Source organism: Carlito syrichta, unplaced genomic scaffold (assembly GCF_000164805.1).
Source record: "Carlito syrichta isolate Samal-C Ts95f unplaced genomic scaffold, Tarsius_syrichta-2.0.1 Scaffold137642, whole genome shotgun sequence".
In the NCBI taxonomy this organism is placed as follows: Eukaryota; Metazoa; Chordata; class Mammalia; order Primates; family Tarsiidae; genus Carlito; species Carlito syrichta.
Genome location: NW_007081738.1, coordinates 121430 through 146278, shown reverse-complemented (window position 1 = coordinate 146278; position 24849 = coordinate 121430). Strand labels below are relative to the sequence as shown.

General features: G+C 33.5%; 1 protein-coding gene across 1 annotated transcript in view; it reads left to right on the top strand.

The window, feature by feature from the left end:
- Positions 1-24849, top strand: part of DENND1B (DENN domain containing 1B) — a 129955-nt gene that overhangs the window by 5763 nt on the left and 99343 nt on the right. Inside the window, exons 3-4 of the mRNA XM_008049823.2 lie at positions 17526-17626; positions 23377-23422. Of these exons, the coding sequence (XP_008048014.2) occupies positions 17526-17626; positions 23377-23422 (147 nt within the window). The remainder of the gene's footprint in view (positions 1-17525; positions 17627-23376; positions 23423-24849) is intronic.

Sequence of the window (24849 nt, the reverse complement as noted above, 5' to 3'; positions counted from 1 at the left end):
GGGACAGTGAACTGGCCCCCTGTTTTAAAAGTTTGAGGACTTCTGCTAGACTTTGGAGTAGCTGGGACTGCAGGAATGGTTTATGGCACCTGGCTCATAGAGGTGGTATTTGAGCAGGGATCTGAAGAAAGTGAGGGAATGAGCTATGTGAATGAAGTATAAGCTGCTCTATTTATGAAAGCCTTAGAAGTAAATCTGAATACTGCTTTTGAAAAATATGGGTGTTTTTCTTTGTTTTAATTTACATCCATCTCTTAATTACCGAGTAACCTCTCTTTGACTAGTTTCTTTAGTAAAGTGGGAGTAATGCTAGTCTTAATCTTGTAGGGTTGCTATAAATGTTAAGGAAACATACACACAGACACACTTGAAGTTCTTAGAATTGTATCGGCATAGGATAAATTTTTAATAATTATTTGCTATAATTTTATAATAATCTGGGTCTACAGTTTAGAGTAAAATTAAAATGACTATTCTTTGACTTAATATGCGACTTAAAAAACGAATTGTTATTGTAAAGGTTTTATGTTATTCAGGGAGTTGTTTCCTATGTTCGAGGTCAACTTAGTATCAGTTGTTTATGACAGTTCATGAAAATTTGATGGTGATGTCACCTCTAAGTTACCAGCTCTGTTTTGGTTCACCCTCTGGGGCAGCTAAGCTGATAAAAGAAGCATAATTCAAGTTTTGTTTCATGATGTTCTTACCCTTCTGATGTGGGTGAATTTGCTTTACTTGAATCTATCGTGAATGATTCTTTTATATATACAGTATATAAAAATATATCTGTAAATTCCATGCATAGTAACATTTAAGGTCAAGGACTAGTTCCTTAACATAAATTAGAAATAAGATATTTTCAAAGGAATTTAAGGAAGTCTCTGGAACATCCAAGAAAAGAAAAGTTATAAATGAATAGACTTGCTTTTAAGCTTTTCACATTTTTCTTATATTTTTATATACCATAGAAAATGTACTTAATATTAATGCAAGAAATTGTTTGTAACCTGTTTTTTATTTTTTAAGTATACTGCCAAAATTTTAATTATTGGAAGGACACATATAAGTTAAGGACACATATAATTTTATTGTGGTTTCAGAAATTTTGTTTACCTCAGTTATTTATTCTTTGACAATCATAATTTTCATGATTATAATGGAATGATATTTGTCAACCTTGCAGCTTATTGTGTGCTTTAATGGTTATACTATGGTAGGGAATCAACTAACTTGAGGGTCTCTTTCTTTAGGTGCTGTTTGTAATTAAAAATTATAATTTGTGAACTTAATAAAGGTAAACTTTAAAATAAAAATAATTTTAAGCAAAAATATTAAGAATATTGTTACATTTTAACATTTTTAATGTGTTTTCTCCCTGTATCTTAAAGTGTGATATTATGTTAGGACCTATTGTATTTTACATGCTTGCATTTAATGAATGGAGACATAATCAGTTTTTGTTTTATTCTGCTGATTTTTACATTATCAAGTACACATAGAAAGGTTTCTAGTAGGCTGACAAGAAAATAGATTTTATGCATGCTGTAGGCAGGCCCTAGATATTAAAGACCCAAGTGAACCTTGGTAGACAGTAGAAGATCAGAGTCTTATGTATTCAAAGCAAAAGAATAAATCATGATATTACAAGGATGTATCAGTTGACTTATTGCTGTTTTGTGACCATAGGTAAGGAAGATTGCTGTTTAAAGCCATGTCATTGGTTCTCAAATCAGTCAGGCATGAAGCCTTGTCATATGCCTCTATAATTGTACCTCACCAGACTTTCTCTAACTAGTCAGCTGGGGCTGTGCATTTTGTCTCAAACACCCGGCTGGCCAGCGTCTGACAGGAGCTTTCTCATCATCCTGTCAGTAATATGTTAACTAGAGTGTATTTTTGTGGCCTGTAGAAGCAGGTGGAAGAGATACTTCTCTTTAAAGCAGATGTCTGGATGTTAGCTATTATTTTGACCAATATTTACTTGGTAAATACCACTTTTTAAAAGTCTATAAGCACATTAGTTACAGAGATTTGGTTGGTGCATGTTCTTTTTGGAATTTTTAGATCAAGCAATGTGGGATGAGTGCTGGAATTACGTTAATAAACTAATTTCTTCCTTTGTTATAGTTGCCCCCAGGCATTTAAGCATATGCTTTTCTCTCCTTCTCTCATTAATTCTATCAAGGGCATATGCAAAAAGAAATCTTGTGAGCTCTGGAAAATCAGCTATTAAAACATAGATTTTTATAGGTGTAGTCAGACTGAAAGGGAATCCAGAGGATTTTAACCTCTTCATCTGGATTATACATATTCTTGATTTATCTCTTAATGGGGCCACCTGCATTAGCATTTAATCTAAAACTTGAAACACAGTGATTCTTTCTGGAGATTAAGAATTGAACAGTTGGTGAGAGAACAAAGATTACCCAGATCTGCTTTCAGTTAGGGTCCTTGAAGTGTGTTTTTGCTCCTTGTGTTTTGAAGCTGCAGCAGAGTGTCCTAGTTAAAAAATGGTTATCAGGACCTCTTAGGGAGAGAGATTCTCCAAACAATTTTTAGAATTTTAATTCTTCCCCAAACCCATAGCAACCAATATGTCAACTGAGACTGTAACTGATAATTCTACTTACCGATTTATTGTTTGACACACATATTGCCATTCTGAACCTTGTATTTTTATTCATTACTAAGCGAATGTGACTGGAGTGTGGAAATGGGACTGTTAAGGTCATCAAGAAACACTTTGTGGGAAGGGATGTGTGGAGATTAGTTGGAGGAGACTTCTATGACAGGAAAACTGGAGGTGTTAGTATCTTCCAAATCTTGTGACACTGGTAGCTCTGTTTTACATGAAAATAAGCACAGTTTCTGCCCTATGGTTTAGTCCATTGGTCTTCTAAACGTAAACAATTGGCTTTAAATTAACAGAACAGAATATTTAATATAACAATTATGGAACTATCCAAGGGTTATATTAAATTATCATTCTTCTAGGATCTGTATGCTTTATTCTTGCAACTCTGATATCCACAAAAATGACCGTAGATGATTTCCATTTACTATATTATCTTTTTTCTTTTTCATTTAACCTGCAGTATAGTATTTTTTTTAAAAAATATAGCGCAATAACAATTTTGTGCTCGTGGTGATTATCAACATTAAATATAAGAAAAATTGTTTTATTTCTTTAGTAAAACTACAGTTGAGAGCAATGTGTTTATTTTTAAATGTATCTTCTTTTTTTTTGCATACTATCATTTTTTTTTCATTTTGCAGTCAGGCAAGATTTTCTGTTCTGATAAGCTTCCTTAGGTTATATGTTGCAGTTCATGTGCATTGTTGATATCTCTTTCAGTAATTCCGAAATGGAACTCACCATCTTTCCCCCATAATCTTCTACTATATGGGGCTACTTTGGTGAATGACCTCTCCTTTTCATCTGTCTCCCCATCAAATCCTATGGGTTAAACTTCTCAATCCTTTTTTCTCTGATACCTATCCCTTATTTCATCTGTCCACTGTCTTAGTTCAGGTACTTATCATTTCCCACAGATAGTATTTTCAGATTATATATTCTCAATGCTAGCATTATTTCTATTTACATAAAATGATGATAATTGTAGCCAATACATTATAGGACATATTTGAGCTAGTTACCCTTTACATTTTAATTACTATGTGGTAAGTATGTCTCCACAGTTATTCACAGTAGACAGATGAAAATGTGATTTGAAACTTAGAAGGGGGTAAGTTGCTTAAGACCATAGAACTAGTAAGTGACCTAACCAGTTCTCCCTTCTGACTTGAGTATATATTTTCAACCTTTGTGAAATTTTGCCTTTTACAATAGCCATCTTATAAAACCAATGCATCTTTTCCTTTTACCCTAATATTGTATTCCTACCCCTAAGGAGCTTCAGTTTATTATTCTGATCATCCATAGTGAAGGGAGTTTTTTCCTAGTCTTGCAAGTCTAGCTGATTATCCCTCAACATCTCATGTTGATGCCTTTCTCCCATTTTAATACCACTTTTAGGGCTAACACTAATGTTTGGACCTCTAATTTTCTCATTATTTAGATTCATTCTATATATAATTACTCAGTACTTCGAATCAAAAACATCTATTGGCTACTCATTGCCTTTAAAACTTCTAAATCTGGTAAAAATATCTGTTATATGACCCCAAATGTTTCCTCCTTAATTTTCCCGTTATAGTTCACTCAGATCTCTAGACAGTAAATTCTCAGGCAGTTGCTATAGTATATCTAACTCTTAGGACAATGATGATACATATACATAGTAGGCATTTAACAATAATTTTATTAGTGAATGCATGAAATTACATTTTTTTGATCTCCTTCAACTGTGTTTTCAATTTCTTACCTCCATGCCTCTGAATGTTTTTTCAAAATTTAGTTTGTTTTTCAGAAGTTTAGTTTTTCTGAGTAGCCCTGTAACATCTTTCATTCCTGAAGTAGCATAGCCCTTACTTACTACATACTTTTCTCAAATGATAATTAGTGAATTTGTTGAGCTCTCATATTATTTATCCCATTGAGAGTTAAAAACCGTGATTTATGTGACTGTATTTAATAATAAATTTAACCATTTGAATTGTATCAGAGAGAAAAGTGGTTTTTTTTGAATCGGAGTCTCACTCTTGCACCCAGGCAAGAGGGCAGGGAATGCTTATGGCCACCGCAGCCTCAACCTGCTGGGTTCAGGTGATCCTTCCACCTCAGCCTTCCAAGTAACTGGAACTACAGGCACGTGCTACCATGCCCAGCTAATTTTTTTTTTTTAATTATTGTAGGGGTGAGGTCTTGCTAAGTTGTCCAGACTGACCTGGAACACATGGGCTCAGGCAGTCCTCTCACTTTCGCCTCCCAAAGTGCTGGGATTATAGGTGTGAGCCACTGTGCCTGGCCTGAGACAAAAGTTTTTACAATAAATATTTTTATAAATTATATAATGGTATAAAATATGAAGCATTCCTCTGATATTAAAAATATCAGAGAAGAAATTGTCTCTTTGACAAGTAAAAATTTATTTTTTTGTCTTTCACACTTATCTCTTTAAATAATATTATTATTAATATATTAAATATGTAATTATATACTAATGTAGAATTATATATAATGATTATATGAATTATATAATACTTATATTAATACATTAATAATAATTATTATTAAGGTTTCTTTGTAAATTCTAAAGTTTGTAAATTGGTGACAAATTTCTATGTAGATTTTGTCTTCAAAAGCAAATTTTAAAAAATTTGTGTTTAGCTGCATTTTACAGGTAATTTTAATTTTTAAAGAAGTCTTTGCCAAGATTATAATGCCGTGGGGAAAAATTATTAATATACTTTGAATTCTTTCAGCTCCATGAATTTGTATTACAATAATGACTCTTGGTCAGTCTATGTAGGAACTTGATTTGATATCAATGTAGTCCTAAGTATAAAATTTATCACTTTCTCCCTATGAAAGTGTTCATTTGTTCATTCACTGAATCATTTCTCATTTATGGAATACTTAACTCATTCCAGACAGTTTTCTACAGGTAAGATTATAAAGTCATAGCCTCTGTGTCAGTCTTGGTCAACCAGGAAAGAGAGTGTACATAAATTTGAACCAGGAATGTTTGATATAAAGAATTTTAAAACTACAACATAGGACTGGAATGACAAAGGATAGGCTAATAAGAAGTGAAGATAATTTTAAAGAATATAGGAATAGCAGCTATGATATAGCTACTACCCTTGGGGCTGAGATAGAGCCCCTGAGGAAGAAGTTCCACCTGGGCCTGAGATCTAGACCTTGATGGAGAGAGTGCAGTTTTGGATCACTGGATGGCAGAAAGCCACCTACAGAAAAATGCCATTCCTTGGAACTTTTTAGAAAGCCACATGAGAGGTACTGGGAAAGATTTCCATGGAGAAATGGCTTACTGGCAGCTGACTGCTGTAAAAGCCACCCAAGGTGAAGATGTTCTCTGGGATTGTCTTACTGGAGGTATTCCCTCAACAAATTAATCAAGGGAAGCTGCAGCCCACTCGGTGTTGCTACAAATTGTATACTGCAGTAATCAGGCACAGGAGAAACCTCCTGTGCTTCAGGAACCAGGCTCTGGACAGGCTGCAAGCACTGCACGAGCCAGAGGCACTGTGCTATAAAACTGCCCAAGGTGGGGAAAGTGCTGGGAGAAATCTTTGGCTGCTAGTACTTGCAGATAAGCCAGGTACTGCAGAAACTGCTCCCCAGGAGCCTGTTGACCACCTGTGTCACAGGAACTGGGGCCTGAGGAAGCTGTATGCGCAGTAGGAGCGAAACCTTGACAAGCCACAGGCTTGGCAGGAGCCTGCAGAGTGAGCACGCTGGAAACCAGAAGCAAATTCCTCTTTTCCTACAATATCTTTTCTCTGCCTTCCCCTGACAAAGCTTGACACGATGCTAATGGGAAAAATATCTAAAGGGTCCAGATCCATTTTCATAGATCAGGCAATGAAGGATAAATTTGGAGCTGAGAAGCAATAAATTGGTAACTGGTATGTACAGTTCACCCCTTTGGATACTCAGCTTCTGTCTGTGCCCTTCTCCACATATTTGAACTCTTATGTAATAAAACAAATCGATATTTCTACCTTATAAGATACTGCTGTGTGGTTGGGCTCAGTGGCTCAGCCTGTAATCCCAGCACTTTGGGAGACTGAGGTGAGTGGATTGCCTGAGCCCACAGGTTCAAGACCGGCCTGGGCAACTTGGTGAGACGTTGCCTCTATAATAAATCAACGAAATTAGCCAGTCGTGGTAGTGTGAGCCTATAGTTCCAACTACTTGGAAGACTGAGGCAGAAAGATTGTCGGAGCCCAGCAGGTCGACACTGGAGTTACTGTGAGCATGCCTCTACACTCCAGCCTGGGTGACAGAGTGAGATTCCAACTCAAAAAAAAAGAAGAAAAAAAAAGGATACTGCTGTTCTTTTTAAAAATGTAGGTATTTTCAACCTTTCCCTCAAATGAGGAGAGGTACAACCTAGTTTCTGGAACTGATCATGAAGCCATAATTGATACTTACGGCTTCATTCTATTATCCATTCCATGTTACTTTCATACTGAACTAGAATCTCACCTAGTCGGTATCTTTATGTGGTATAATTATGCAAACTTTTATCTTCAAAGGGTCTCAGTCCTAGATCCTCTCAGCCCTCTGTCTGTCCCCAGAACCTCAGGAATTCTGATTTCTTTTTCTGTTTGTGGCTGTTTTAGTTTTCTGTTAACTTTAACTATAGGTATGCGAGTACCAAGAGGCACCACAGAGAATCCCCTGGTTCTAAACATATTTCTCTTAGCCTCTGTTGTTTAGAGGGAATTCAGATTCCCTTTGGTTATTGAGACCAGTCACTCGAACCAGTAACCAGTAGATTAAACCTCTGCCTTTTTTTTTTTGAGTCAGCATCTCACTCTGTCAACCAGCCCAGAATGCAGTGGGACTATCATGGTTCACTGCAGCCTCAACCTCATGGGCTGAGGTGATCCTTCCTCCTCAGCCTCCCAAGTAGCTGGGACTGTAGGCAGATACCGCCATGCCCAGCTAATTTATCGATCTTTTTCTAGAGATGAGGTTTCACTATGTTTCCCAGGTTGGTCTTGAACTACTGGGTTTAGCAACCCTCCCACCTTGACCTCCTAAAGTACTGGGATTACAGGAATGAGCCATTGCAGCCAGCCAAACCCCCACCTTTTTAAACCTGTTGTTTCAGTGGCATGTGACACCCCAAACAACCAAGTGACAATTTCATCTTCCAATTCAAGTGAAAGCATTCTCTTTTTAAATGAGAAGGAGTTAAATATAGTTAACTACCTGAAAGGGAAAGAGAGATTTTTGTTTTAAAGAAAATATTTAGTACTGGTGGAGTTTTCCAAGATAGGCTACATAAGTATGTATGATTCATTTGTGCGTTGATCCATATTATTATTTTCCAGGTATTATGTACTAAGAATTATAAAAGTTACAAAGTTACCAATTGGTGATTCTATAGACGTGTCACTGGATCAAAGACAGTCAATGTGATAAGAACCCTAATATGGGAAATATTAGGAGGGAGAGTAGTAGATAGATTAAAGAGTTGACTTCAATATGACACCTGATTCTTGAAAGGAGTTTCTGTCATGTCCGGGAAATGTTTATGTTTGAGGTGTCTGTCCCTGTTTGTGTATGTATGTTTTTGTGTGTGTGTGTGTGTGTGTGTGTGTGTGTGTGTGTGTGTGTGTGTAGAGAGTGGGAGAAAGAGAAATCATATTATAAAATCTATTTAGGGAGATAAGCAGCGGTCAGGTAGTGAAGAATCATGTTTAGTAATTTAAGGGGTTTGGCTTTTATGCCACAGATTGTGGGAAGGCAAGTAAGATACATGATACGATAAGTTTTGTTTGGGGAAAGATAACACTGATAGCATTATAAAAGAAGTAACAGAGTAGGGAAAAGCCTAACTGACAGGAGACAAGTTAAAAGACTATTGCAGTAATAAAATCGAGAGATGATTAGCTCCTGAATTAGGACAGTGACCTTAAGAGAGAGGTGTGGTTTTCTAAGAAAAAGTCTACTGGATATGGTATCTGCTTGAGAAAGGGAGAAGTGTAGAATGATACACTTAGGATACATCTTCACCAAGTATTTATTTAGTATTTGCTTTATATAAGAATTGTTCATGATATCATTTACTACCAGTGAATTTTCACTTTTTTAGTGTATGTTTATACACACACACACACATTTGCATGTGTATGATGTCCCTGCTCAGTATACATGGAAATATGTTAAACATATATAAGTAAGCATATTTACATATACATTTATGTGTGAAATATATAAGGGAAGGGTGTATATATAATAATTTAAATGTGTAATATATGTGTATGTATGATTATTTATTCTCAGTTGATTTTGGGGGATTTGCAAATTACGAGATTTATTAACTATAAAGATTTAGAATTTACTTTGTGATTGTTCTGTCATTGTGATTGTCTTTTTTTCAGTTGCTAGCAATTTGAAATCAGTTTTGTTTTTGGTGAGAGATATTTTAAATCATGGCTTTCAGATATGACTAATAGGTGAGGAGTAGTTTCAGACAATTGTATTTTATTTATTACTTATTTGAAATATTGACTGCAAATATGGTAGTAGTGTGATTATATAAATAATATCTTCAAAACTAGAGATTTGTGTTTTATTCCTGACTGCTTGACCAATAAATCAAGTCCCTTCATGCAGATCATTTAATTTCTTTTATTCTGAAGTTTCTTGTCTAATGACTAAAGAAATTGAGCAAGAGTGATCTCTGATATCATTGCTAGTTGTTACATGCAATGATTCTTTGATTGTACAGCTTATTTTAAAAATAATCGCCAGATAATGTCTTTTTAGAACCCTTATGAATATTCTCACACACAGTCCTCTAAAATATAGAGTTTAGATGTTTGTGAATAGAGAAGAAAGATTAATTTGACGAATGCTGTAGTGTTAGACTACTTACTTTTGGTGGAAAAGTAGAAGGATCTTTTCCAGGAAAAGCAAAACTGCTATTGTATTGATATGTAGGGAAGGGAACGTATTTGAGGGCATTGACATTTATGTGTAGCGTGACAGCTACAGAAACCCAAAGAGTTGAAAAGAGGTTAGTACTACAGTAGTAAGTGTTGTATTTGGAGGAAACTAGAATGTAAGCTCCTTGAGTGCAGAGATTTTTTTCTGTTTTGTTTATTACTATATCCCCAGGACCAATAATAATGCTTAGAACACGTTTGGTGCCACAAATTGGTTTACATTTGATTCAGTTCCTCTATTTGTAAAAATGAAAGAATGAATAGTTGAAGGGAGCAAGCAAACAAGAAAAATGTATAATTATTTGGCTAGGAAAAGATAATTATTAAATGAGAGATGATTAGAACTTTCCAAAGGACTTGGGCATGATGGAAAGAGGTAAGGGTAGTTGTTTGTTTGTTTTTTTTTTTAAGCAATGAAGTATCAGAATTTACCACTTACCATGGTCTGAATGTGTATCCCCCAAAATTCGTATTTTGGAACTTCAACCCTAGTATAACTGCATTAAGAAGTGGGACCTTTAGGAGGTAATTAAATCATGAGGGCAGTGCCTTCATGAATAGGATTAGTGACTTTATAAAAGAAGTGCAAGAGAGCTGTTGAGCTCCTTCTGCCCTGTGAGGATGCAGTAACGAGATGCCATCTATGGATGAATGAGAGAACATGCCTTTACTAGACACTGAATCTACTGGTACCCTGATCTTGGATTTCCCAACACCCAGGACTGTGAGAAGTAAATTTCTATTATTTATACGTTACCCAGTCTAAGGTATTTTGTTATAGCTGCTCAAACAGACTAAGATACTATTCTGAGATACTATCCTAATAGAATAATGGAAGAAAATACAATATCAAATGATATTTTAGCATAAAAAGATATTTTAGATGGAAAAGATTAGTTTTATTTGAAACCACCAAAATTTTTCTGAAGAGGCTGTATCGTTTTTGCATTCCTAGCAGAAAAGAATGAGAGTTACTGTTGCTTCACATCTTCACCAGAATTTTTTGTTGCCAGGGTTCTGGATTTTGGGCATTCTAACAGGTGTGTAGTGGTATCTTGTATTAATTTGCATTTTCCTGATGACATACGATGTGGAGCATCTTTTCGTATGTCATTTGGGTATCTTTTTTGGTGAGGTTGATGAGTTGTCTGTTAAGATTTCTGACCCATTTCTAAATTTTGTTGTTTGTTTTCTTTTTGCTGAATTTAGAGAGTTATTTTTTTGGTATGTTTTGGATAGCATTATTTTATCAGGTATGTCTTTACAAATATTTTCTTTTAGTATGTGGCTTCTCTTTTTCTTGACAGTATTTTTTACAGAACAGAAGTTTTAAGTTTTAATGAAGTCCAACTTATCAATTATTTCTTTCATGGATCATGCCTTTGGTATTGAATTTAAAAGGTCACTGCCAAAACCCAGGTCATGTAGATCTTCTTTTGTGTTATCTGTCTGAGTTTTATAGTTTTACATTTTACATTTAGGTGTGCAAAGTAAGTCTATATTTAGATTCTTTTTTTTTTTTTTTTTTTTTGCATGTGGATGTCCAGTTGTCTCAGCACCACTTACTGAAAAGACCTATTTTATCTCCATTGTATTGCCTTTGCTTCTTTGTTGAATATCAATTGACTATATATATGAGGGTCTATTTTTGGACTCTCTGTTCTGTTCCATTGATCTATTTATCCGTTATTTTAAAATACAAACACTCTTGATTCCTGTAGCCTTGTAGTAAGTTTTGGAATCAGGTAGTGTCAGTCCTTCACTTTTGTTTTTCTTTTTCAAAATTGTGTTGTCTATTCTGTGTCTTTTGCCTTTCCACATAAACTTAAGAATCACCTTGTTGTTATTCACAAAGTAACTTGCTGGGATTTTGATTGGAATTATGTTGACTCTATAGATCTAGTTGAGAAGAATTAGGATCCTGACGATATTGAATCTTCCTGTCCATGAACATTGAATGTCTCTTTATTTGTTTCGTTATTTTATTTTTAATTGCCTATTGTTTTTTTCTCATATAACTCTTGTACATATTTTATTAGATATATACCTAAGGATTTAACAAATAATTTTAATGATAACATAATGATGGATACTTGTTACTGTAAATTTGTCCATACCCATAAAATGTACAGCACCAAGAGTGAACCCTAATGTAAACTATCAACTTGGGCGATAATAATGTAGGTTTATCAGTTGTGACAATGTACTACCCTGGGGAGGGATGTAGACAGGGAGGCTGTGCATATGTGAGGAGAGGGCAGATATGAAAATTTCTGTACTTTCTGCTCAGTTTTGCTATGAACCTAAAACTGCTCTAAAAAATAAATTCTATATAAAAAATAACATTTACAACTAAATACTGTCTTTTTTCATTATGTAAAATTGCTATTTCTCCAGTATTTCCTTATAACTATCACTTAATTAGAAAGTTAGCATTTGATCAATTGAAACTGTTTTGTAGTTGAGATAATTTTGTAGTTTTCAAATTTCCTACTGTTACCTTTTTTGGCCTAAGCTTTTAAATGTGAATGCAAGTTAAATGTGTTTAAGCAGATGTTTTCTTTATGGTTTTTACTCAGTTTTTTAATTTCATGTGGAATTTATTACATTCTCATCTGCAGCAGTTTACTCTGTATACTTGTAGTTATTTATAGTGCTTACATTTCTGAATCAAATATTAATTTAGTTAAAAATCAGATGAGGTCTCTAATATATATTTCTTGGATTTTATCAATAAATACTTTCTTGGGGGATATAAATCAGCCCCTCAGCAACTCATATAAAACCCTGGTGAAAATGAGTAGGATTTTTATATAAGAATGATGCACAATCTAGCTGGGCAATATAGAGACCACAATAATGGAAGTAGCAGTGTGTCAATAGGAGGTCTTTACCCGCAAAGTGTGATAGTTAGAATTGCGCTGTTTTTCATTGTGGTGATTATACTAGAGAGATCGTTTTTGTGCTGTTTCCATGGAATTCTGATGAATGTGATTTCCCCCCCTCACAATGCACACCTATTTAATTGCTTAAAACACTGCTTAGTTTTATTAATAGACTGATTTCCTCTAATAAACATAGTTGAGCTTTAAGAACAAGTAACAAATCAGATTTTATATTATAAAGCAGAACAACTTTGATTTGTGTAAACTTAAGTGTATTTGTAGATGCAGGTTGAGATAATGACTTGTAGAATTTTTATCAGTGATCTTATCCTTATAACACTTTCTAAGACTATCTGTTCTATTAGCTTCCTGCTTCAGTTGCACACTGTGATGCCTGAGGAAAGTTTTGTAAATTAGATCTCTATTATAGATTCCTACATTTTTCATGCAAAGATCAATCATTCTTATTTATTTGATTGTTCTGTTCAAAGATACATTCTCTGTTACAGAATTAGTATAAAATACAGTATTTTCAGTCTGTAGGTGTTATTCAAAGTCTCATTGATGAGAATTTAAAATCTTTGTATATAGAAGGTAGTTTAAAGTAGCGGTTAATGAATTCTGGCTCTAGCCTGCTTCGTATCCTGGCTTTGCTGCTTACAAGCTGTGTAATCACGGGCAATTGATTTACTTTTGCCTCAGTGTCCTTATCTGTTCAGTGGGAATAATAATAATAGTACCTACTTTATAAGGTTGTTGTGAGGATTAGATCTGAGTACTTCAAGTACTCAGTGCCTGGCACATGGTAAGAATTATAAAAATGTTGCTTATTATTATTATTTTATCAGTTATTACCAGTGGCAATACCTATATTAGACCTAGTGGCCTGGGACTGGAAGTTTCAAGTGCCTGTATTCTATGGCTAAGTTCATTGCTGCCGTCTTAATTATCAGATTTCTCTGATTCCACAGATCCCAGTTGTTGTCTTCACATGGTCCCACATATACTTATGTTTTAGTTGGAGTCTGTAGGAAATAAATATTCCCAATGTTTTTATTTTGCATTGGTAAACCCTTTGGAACTTTATCAGTTCAGTATGTTGAGTATGCTTTATGAAAATATATGTGCATTTTAAACATTTGTTTACCCCTTAAATATAAGACATTTTTCTTAAACCTTTATTTGGTATATTATTTTTCTTTGAAAATGTTACCAATGCATCGTTCCTTCAGCTTCAAAGTATAATGCCAGAGCTATGTTTTAACTGAAGCATGGAAATTCTTTCCCTCACTCTTTTCTCATGAAGAACAACTGTGGCATTAAAGAAACATCTGACTATAACCCTGACATTAACCAGACATAAAATTTTGAGTAATTTCTAGCCCAGGGAAAGACTACATGATATCTCATTATTCTTTAAGCTTACAGATTCAATATATCATGAATAACTTGAAAATAATAAGATTCTTCTTACTTAGATTATTAAATTGATCTCATTTCTTTGTGGTGCTTTGTACTGCAAAACAAATTTCTAAAATATGTAGCTCATTTTCCCATAATTTGCATATTCTCCAAATGTTCTAAATAAATAATTTGTTATGACAGAAGTCTCTTTAGAGGTATGGGAAAATCTCATCTAGAATAAAATTTAGAGTCTTTGCCATGTCTTTGAAGGTTCTCCAATGTTGATCCTGTTTCCCTGGCTGACCTCATCTCCTGCCATTCTCCCACTTCCTCCAATCTAATCTCACCGGTCTCCCCACCACTCCCCACTACTACATGGTTAGTTCCACCTTTTTGAATCTATGCTTCATTTTCCTGGAATGTTCTTCTCCCCAAATCTCACTTCAGTTGGGTCTCAGTTCAGATGACTCCACCTTAGACTTCTTCTGTAACCTCCATTTCTAAAATATAAACCCTATCACTCTCTGTCACCTTACCTGCTTTAGGTTTCCTTGTAGAACTCATCTCTAACTGACATAATATATGCATTTTTTTGGTTTATTGTTTGCCCCCTACACTAACATGTTAACTTAATGTAAACAGGGCCTTGTTCTGTTCAGTGCCTTGTTCCTGTTTCCTGATAGAGACTTATGACAGCTGATAGCAGGCATTCAAAGTTTTTGCAGGACTAGATAAATTACTATGTAATGTTTTCAGTTGTGCAGTTACCTGATAAACTTTTAGGCACTTCGAGATGATCTTTAGATATATTTTGAAGGTAGATCTGAATTATAGTCCGTTAAAAATACTCTGTTAATTGCCAGGATAGGAAAAAAATCTATATAAAGAATATAAAAAGTTAGAATTGACCTGATCTAAGGATAAAGCCTGTTTGATCTATGAGAGACAATGCTTACGTATTATCTAGCATAGAGTTCTTATTTTAAAGACTAGAAAACTAAGAACTGGTTATATTAGCAGATGTGCCAGAGGTACACAGCTTTTGGGTAGTGGAGTACTAATTTTGTGTCTATAATATACTTGTTATAATTGTATATAATTTATATATAAAAGTGTTTAATTTTCTGTAAATATGTTTTCTTAATTGAACTTTCTTTACTTGCAACTTTGCTGTCTTCTCTACAAAGAATATGCTATAATATTTTCTCAATTTTTTTAAGTTACACAGTTCTTATGTGGTAGTGTGGTGAATATGAGAGATCTATCTATTTTGGTACACCTCAGACTTTTTTGGAAATATCCACTTGGATGTCTGACAGTTAAGAGAATCAATGTTTTCCAAAGCAAATTACTTATAGTTTGATGTAAACCTGATGGTTTTGCCGTATTATTTTTAATAATTTATTGTGGGTGCTAGTTCCAAAAACTTGACTTGGTGATATGTCATATATTTTTGCATCTCCATGTCACCTATCCCGTGTATCCCAAAATTTGCCAAGTCCTGTAGAATTTCCTTTTCTCTTGGTGGATCGTGATTAGCAACGATAACCCTCTGCCAGATGCTGACCACTGCAGAAATTTTATGAATCTGTTTATGATCACAGAAACGATTCTCTAAGAAACCAATCAAATTCTTCAAAGATAATGTTATATCTTCTTACCAAATAATTAATGACTTCATTTAAGAATGAATATTGAGGGGATAGGGAAATATTTACGTGGCACTTAGTGTTCTCCACTCTGGGGATGCCCAGTGAAATGTCCGCCTCTTTATAGTTCCTCTTTTTGAGACTGTACTTTTCCTTTTGCTACAAGGTTATTGTTTTCTCAGTAATAAAAAGGAAACTCTTTTTTTGTTGTTGTTTTTAGGGTTTTAAATGAGCTTTTTAAAAAGTCATCTGTGGGCAGATGAAGAAATTGAGTAATTATCTGTCTTTTAAAGCTACATAAGCTTTTTTAGCCCATCAGATCCACTGAAAGAATGGAAAGAGTTAATATAGCTTTAAAGAGGGATAATTTACAACCAGGGAGTACCTGAATTTGACACAATGAGTTAGAACAACCCCATTTTCATTTTCCTCTAGTTCAGATTTGTAACATAAATAAATTCATGTTCTGTAATTGTTACATAGAAGTATTTGAATGCCTCCTAGTGGCATATTGTTTGCTCCAATTAAGGAATTTAAAACAGCAATTATTTTAATATTTGCTGTAATAAACTTAAAGCTTGTAAATACAAGGTGCTAGAACCTCTTAATGATAGCATCCTAAGTTAAATCAAAATATATTGTTTTACCACATAAAATTGATTAAAACTATGACTGGAAAGATATGTAATACATATAACAAAGATGAATATACTTTCAATAAATATTTTTATGTTTTTGGTTCAGATTATTGCAATTGATTTTTTTTTACTTAATGGAACTATTTTGCACTTAAATATAGATAAATGTTGCCATTAGTAATATTTGGATTGCTTTGTGTACATGTATTCTTTTAAATTAATTGTGATTATCATGTGTTTGCTTTAATTTCTTTGTATAATAATAGAGATAATGGTTTATGGAAAGTCTGTGGTTCATTTCCAGATGGTTTTTTAAAATTGTGATTTTCAAGTTGAATAAAATGATTTAATTGGTAACCTTGAAATACACACTATAGTGAAACTTTAAAATGATGAAGACTGCTGATTTAATTATTGCTTTATATACTAAAAAATGACTTTACACTTACAGAGATATATCTTAAAATGGAAAGGAAGTCACAAGGGTAGAATTCTGATATGAGGGTCAGTAGGATGAAGGAAAAAAGTGATTTTCTTTTGTTAAGCTTTAAAAAAGTTTAATTAACTGCTTGCCAAAACAAAACAATTAAAATGGCAGTTACCTTTAAAATAGCAACAATGTAATTGCAGCCGTTGTGATAGAAAGCTAGGAAACAAAATGTTAATCTGGAATGAACAGTTTTAATATGAAATTATGATATACTTGGCTTCCTGTAGTACAGCTGTCAAGCTTGGGCAGTTCGCTGGTCAATAGTGACATTCTATGTGTCAGTGAGCAGAGTCTCTTGATACCATAACCCGCAGTTCACACATTACTGAAGCTCCAACTGTCGAACATTCAAGTCCCCTGGTATTATTGCAGCTTCCAGACTCTCCTGACTGGCTCATGTTTCATTCTTTGGCAATTTGCCCTAATGATATCCCTCAGGAGCTTTCAGCCTCTCTTCCTTTCCATATTTAATCGTGTTATATTAATCTGAGTGATGCACAAACTCTGCATCACAAAAATTATAATTTCTCACAATTTTTAAAAGATGCTCACCTAATTTTTCAGTTTTACTTTTATTTATATTCTAAGTTTCTACCCCAAACGTTGTATTTTCAGATGATTATAACTATCTACATATGATTTCCAAGAAGTTAATTTTGCTGTTAATGTGTTTTTCAGAGGGACTTCTGAGACAAAAGACTTTTTTACATGTAGGATTGGTAAAGGCAATGTGATTTATGTCATTATGTAAATTGTTTGATATTATCATTCATCTCTGATACCTTGAACATGAATTCTTGTTTGGAGGGTCAGCAGCTACTTATTTTTGTTATCTTTTTACACATTTCAGTTAACTGCCTGTCTCCATGGATCAGCTGCTCTACTGTACCCAATGTACTGGCAACACATATACATCCCAGTGCTTCCTCCACATCTGCTTGACTACTGCTGGTAAGACTACTTGAAATATAGGTTTCAAGATTAGAAAAAAATTCATTTATTTGCAGATTAAGTAAACTTTCTATATATGGGAAAGAATCAGAAACTTGACTTGTAGGCTAGTAATAAGTATTAAAGAATTTTATGAAGGACAGACTAATTCTTTCCAAAGGTAGTAAAAATTTATACTTAGCAAACACAAAGTTCTTTATGTTTTGTGAGTTTCTTCTTCAGTCATTTAGTTAGCTAAATGATTAAATAGAAACAAATATAAGTGTAGGTTGCAGTGGGGAAAACTGTACAGAAATTGTGGTATCAATTAGAGAACCCAATTCCCAGGTGTCAGAATTTGTATTGTAAGTCTGCCTGAAACCACATTGTCTCTGTCAGGGCATACTCTTGTTACCTTCACTTCAGAACATGCTTTTCTTTACCCCACTTTCCTCAGTGGCATACCAAATACCAAATTCTGACAAGGGGTTGCTTCTAATACAAGTATTCTCAAGTTTCTGCTTTAAGTCAAAGTCTCAACCTTAAGCCACTGTGAAAAACCATGTTAAAAAGTGTTGGAAGTAATTCTGAAAAGCTTCCTGACATTAGAAACAACCCCCTGTGATCCCACTCAATTTGAATTCAACCAGGCCTCTAGAACCTTCTTGTTCTCTTTCCCTCAAAGAGCCTGCATACTTATAGTGAGACTATACAAGGGATTAAACTCCTAAACAGCAGCGTTGAGGCCTTCTTCAAGACTGGGGGGTGGGGAGGTGGGGGGAGGTAAAATATTATCTTCATTGCATAATCATTTTCTGCAGGCATAGTTTAATTCTTAAAAAACGTGATGGGATTTTTCCTGTAAACCATACATGTGCACACATACATTTATGGAAATCATTTTGACCTACCTTAATGTGTGTGTTTATATTACACCTAATGTGATTTAAAAACAAAGCTTTTAGAATCAATGTATTTATTTAACTTCCTTATTTCATAAAATACAGAAAGTATTGAACTGTTCAAATTATTTAAGTTCATATATAGAGGTTTTCTATTTAGTTTTTATGAGTAACCCTCTTAAAAACAAGTGATTGTAATGATATCACATGTACTTGGCCACATATTGATTGTGCTAATAAACTGTGTTTCCACAGCATGGTAATATTAGTATTGATAATGTTGCAAAGTAGGTGCCCAGTGACCTGCCATTGCTGTTCTGCCATTGGAAAACTAGAAAGGAGAAACAGTTTGTCTGGAATGCTGTTTAACTGCATTGTGACGTATCACACTCACAAGTAATAAAGCTAAATCTGTGGGCTCTTTCGTTATTTATTTTAGGGTTTTTTAAAACCAATATACCTATAATATTTGAGTATTCTAAAGGTAGGGTCTGCAATTTTTTTCATGTGGACATATGCAGATCTTTTTACATATTGTTTGGTAATGAATACTTATTTATTTAAAAATATTTTCTACAAAAGTATTTGAAAATATATTGATACATGATTTTAAAAATATGATAGATTAGTGGTTCAAGAATAGAAACTTCTAATTATGAGATTTAGAATTATATAATTTTAAAATATATAATGTTAGTACCATTTTAATTTTTTCATTAAAATGTTCTGACCTCTTAAGAGGTAATACACCTTTAAGTTCAATTGTCTGTAATGAATTACACATTTAAGACTTTCTAAAATGTTATTGAGAAACTACTTTATGACAGAGGCCATTCTGTACTAATTTTTTCCAGAGCTTTCTGGTACTTTCTATGCCTGCCATCAAATTCTTCTTTTTCTGGAGCTTACACTATAATTGAAGGAAGCGTGTTTCATATATAATGATCCCTGCAATTTTCCTTCGGATTTTTAACATCTGAGATACCCTTTAGGATGAGTTCTCGCAACCTCCATGTCAGAAGCCTCTCTGATCCTGAGAATACAGCAGTGATATTTAAATGAGTTATCTGGAACTACCTGAACCTTAAGGCCACAGTGATAGGCTCGGCTTCTATTATAGGAACTGGGCAGTATAATGTATTTTATTTTTCTTCTTTTTCTTTTTTTTTGTTTTAGAAAGCCATCTAAGACTCTGGCTCTCTTCCAAAGAAAATGACAAATTTTCATTGTCAGAAAATTTGATGGCCTAAGCTACTGCTTAGGGTAAACAGTTGTCTCCCTTTTGCATCCTTGAGGTTAGAATCACACCGATCTATGTGTAAAGGGAAAGAAAAATTACAGATTATACCTTCAAGCTCATGGTCCGTGAATACATGATTTTGATATTCCAGTTCAAAAATGGCACCAGGAAGATTTGATAGGAGTATATACATATATGTTTGCTAACTCTTTGATGTGATTGAGACTTTCTAAATCCTGAGGTAATCCAGAGCACTTGGTAGCTCTGCTGTGGAGTGGACTGTGGAGAGCCATAATGCCATCTTGTGACCATGGATGAATATCGCATCTTGGTCCACTGATAAAGCTTTGTTACTTTGTTGGTTTATTCATTCATGCAACCTTTCATGTGAAATTTAGTAAACATTTATTTGCCAAGCTGTGAATATTTAATGTAATGAATAAGACTTAGTTTCTGCCCTTGTGGGAGTCACAGATAGTAATAGATACACATGTACATACATGTGGGCACATGCACACAGAGCATGTGTACGAAGACATGCAAAAGCACCATGGATAGGAACACATAAGAAGTGGTCCACACTCCCTGGCAGAGGTAGGGAAGGCTCCTGGGAGGAAGTGACACCATCTGTGTTTTTCTCTTAATCAAACAATATAAGAGCACTTTAAAGTGGCAAGTCTGTTATGTTGCCAGACACTCTTAACCTGTCTGAGCCCATAAACACATGGGAGGTAGTATGACTTTAGGACCAGCAAAACTATAATCATTTATTATTTGTTCAGAGAATGGGTGAGTCACTCTCTATATTTAGGCTATATCTCTGACTCTTGGTTCTTGTGAAAGTAGCAGATTTAGCTTTGAAGAGAATAGTTTTATTTTGTTTTGTTTAAAAAGGAAAATTATGTTGTTTAGACTACCCTAAAAGACTGCTGTTATAGTGTTTGTCATGGGTGGTCTCTCTGTAAGACAACTGAACAAGAAAAAAAGATAATTTTGAGTAAAGATAAATTGCTACCAAAAAGAAGAAGCGATCATAATGGAAACTTCTGAATCCTATATTTGCAAAATAACGTCATTGACAGAAAGATCTAGGGTAGTTTTTGCGCATAGATGACAAAATATCTGTGTTGTCAAGAATCTCTTCCTGGCTTATTTAATGCCTTAATCTTATTAGGAAATTTAAGGTAGGGTTGCAAAATTACTTTTCCTGATATTTGGCAGTTTCACATTAGTTTATATACAATCTAGTTTTTGTGAGAAAGAAACAGCTATTTAGTCAACTCTAGATTCTGCAAAACAGCATAATTATTTTAGGAAATTAGGCTCTATATTAGTAATTTTTTTAGTTCCAACATCTGTATGTTTTAGATTTTGTTAGAAATTAGTGAGATGAAAACACACGGAAATTTCCAATGATCCCATTTAAAAAGTTTCATGTTATCTTATGATTAAATTCTGCATGGGAGCTTTGTAAAATTTTTAAATTCAAACTTAACAATTTTTCTAAATTTATTGTTTGCACTTCTAAAGAAAAGTAGCTTTATATAGTTTTTAAAAGTGTTTTCCTAGATGTAGTTCCTAGGATTTCAATAGGTTATTTAGCAGTTTTTTCTCTTACTTTTTGAAACTCTTATCTACCTAATATTCCTCCAACATCTGTAAAATGGACATGGTAATTATTATTTTTAGAAGGCGTAAATATTTTGATAAACATTATCTTATTAAAATATTCTTTGAAATTTGAGATACCATAAGCTTTTTCTATAATACACATCTGTACGTAGGATATCCTAACCTGAGGTGATTTGGAAGTTTGCACAATGACTTTAAAAGTTTATACAACTTTGAATATGGGGAGGGCTTGGTGTAGCTAAGATCTGGGAAGTTGCCTAGCTTGTTTTGTCAAAGTTGCCCAAACCTGGTCATGGAAGCGCAGAATAGGTAATGACATGCTTTTTATGTCTTCTGTCTATGTCTTCTGTCGAGTCCCAGAAGGAATTCCAGGGATGAGGACTTCAACTAGGGGTAGTAACTGACCTTCCCGTATTTAAGCAAAAGTGAGACAGTTCACATTTATTCCTTCTGTTTCTTTTGAAGGCAGAAAATCTGTTAGGTCTTAAGGATATCAAGGCCTATAAATAGTTTTCAACTTTCAGTCAAATGAAGTATCCAGAATATCACATTAATTTCAGATGGTCTGTTGCATAACATTTTTAAAAAAAATCAAAAGGAGCAAAATACAAAAGGCAAAGACAATTGGGAATTAGAAACTAGTATAATAGGAAGTAATGAACTACAGTGTATAGGCTAATAGGGAGTAAAATAAGAATTTTAACACTTCCTTTGTGAATTATAGATATATAGATTAGTGTTTAACTGTCTTTAAATAAATTGGGAACTGTTTGAGGTTACTTTGAAATCTCTTGGTCTGTCAAGGTGCCTGTTAGTTTTATCTATTACTGGTTCTTAGTAGCAAAGTGGACACACAGAAGTTAGGACAGCTCTGTTCTAGTAATGACAATGGTGTTTAGAAAATTATGCAAATCCTCTGAGAAAGAGGATTATCTGTTTGCATTAACAGAAAAGGTTTGCATTAATAGAGCACAAAGATATCTGTAAAAGAATTGCCAAGTGTTTTATTTTAAAATAGCTGTTTTTCACATACCTTCTTTTACCCTTGTAGACATCTGTCCATTCTTATGTTTTCCTGTTAGATAACATTTTAGTTTTGAAATGTCAAGTTGAATAATTATCTTCTTGTACTTAGTGAGAAAACTTTCTTAAATAACTAATAATTCTGATTTATATGTTAAAAGTTATTTAATATCTATATTTTCTGCAGAGTATAAGATCCACAAGGGGATTTATTCTGTTTATATTGTTTATTATTGTATCTATGCCTCTACCCCAGGGCCTGATACCCAGTGTGCTCCAAAGGCCATGTGTAGAATTAATTAATTTAAGAGCATTCTCACATTTGTTTGAATATTTTTTAATTTGTTAATTTTTGTATTCATAAAAGTAAAAGTTAGAAAAATTTGAATTCATAAAATTTAAATAACAGACAGGGTACATGAGGGGAAAGATAGCATAGTAGGTAAGGAACTTGGTTACTTTTGCGCGTTAGTTCCAGAACAGTGTCTGCCAAATAATAGTCTCAGTTAATATTTGCTGACTGGTTCAATAAATATTTAGTGACACAGTAGGCATGAATCAATGAAGATATATTAAGGATATCCGAGAAATAAGAATTTAATTGAATAGGAAAAGATGTGTGAAAAGCATGTAAATAACTTTGATGATTATTTAGGCTATATTTGCTGTGAGGTATATGGAAAAGATTAAACTCAGACTATGGCCTAAACTAAAAAAAGTTTTCTAGACATTATAAGTCTTGATTTAATTGTAAATGATTTTGCGATTTTAATATAAACCAAACTTAAATATATGAATGACCTCTAAGATTAAATTTGAGTTTTATATATTGAATAATTTTGAATATCTATTAATGTGTTATGCTAGAACTGAACACTTAATACACTTAATTTTGTGTTTATTTTAAATTACTTATATTGTTTCAGTTTTAATGAGCTATATGAATCTATGCATATATATTTTTTTTAATTTAGTGCCCCAATGCCATACCTGATTGGAATACACTCCAGCCTCATAGAGGTGAGTATCTTTCAGACATAAGATAGTGATAAAATTAACTCCTAAAGATAATACAGCTGTTCTGTGTAGAAGAAATATCAATTGAATAATACAAAGTAAATTACTAGTTTCGTATTTATAGTGTACTTAAATGGTTATTTTGGAAAAAATTAAAATTTAAATAATTTCATTTAAATTAGTATTCTAAATGACCATTTTCAGTGGCATGAATCCCATGAAAATAGATTATATCTGGTAGAAGTCATATGGTAAGTTTCAAAAGCTTTAGTCCTTGATGAAGCATGTTTTTTAATGGCAACTTGGGATTGTTTATATTTCTTTCTCAGGCCTATATTTTGAAAGCCAAAATTTACCTGCCTATGAGTCATAATATGAATTTTTTTATTTTGAAAACGTATATTCTAATTTATTAGTATGCTTTTAATTTCTTTCTTTTTTTTCCCTTGAAGTTCCGTTGTCAGATGGGTCCTGTGCCCACATCACAAGGTTTAAGGGTGGCACATCTCATGCCCACGAATACCCAATCGTCGCTCTAAATGAACTACAAAAGAACCTAGTCTGCTTTTTCAAGATGTGATTTTAATATACTAATCATGAGATTTTAAATTAGAATGTAGCTTTTTTAAGTTTTCCAGTTCTGTTTGATATAAAATTTAGTAACTTCCCCCGCCACTGGTCCACATCATTTCGAAATGATTTTTGTCACTTAAGTTATCTTTGTAGTGAAGCAACTTGATCTTCAAGCATCTTGAACTTGAAATTAGTGAAATTTTCAGAAAGGACTTTTTATAAAATTAACATTTAAAAAAATAAAAGCTTGGATTAAAACAAAAGACTTGGGTCAATGGTTTAGTATTATTCAAATAAATTTCTCTTTTTGCTGGTTATACAGATTGCTCTTTAACCCAGTTTCTGATGAGCAACCTAAATGTGTTAGGTTTGGTTTTCTTATTAGTTGCTGTCACTGTATACACATCAGTTCCTATTTTGATTAAAGAAGAGTCTGTTGATAAATTTTAGAACTCCTGAGGATCATATTGGGAGAACGTGATGCCCCTATAGGAGGCCTTGGTTATGGAATTCTACCTATGCTCTGACTTTGGGCATTTTTTTTCTTGTTTCACCATTAATAAAGAATACATTTTAAATAATTTCTTTAGAAGTTTTGTTTTTAATATTGAAGTCTGGATTGGATAAGTTTATGACTATATTTTATTGATTTGTAGATAACTTGTTTTTGCATGCCAAGGTACTTACAGTGAAAGGAAAAACTATATGAAATGACACATGAATGAATAGGTATTTAATCTGTTATTAGATCATGGACTGTTAGGGGACTGGCATTTTATCCATCAGTAGTTTTACTTTATTCAAAATCTGTCCATGGTTGGTTTCTTTTCTAAAAAGAATCATCAAATTTGAGTACA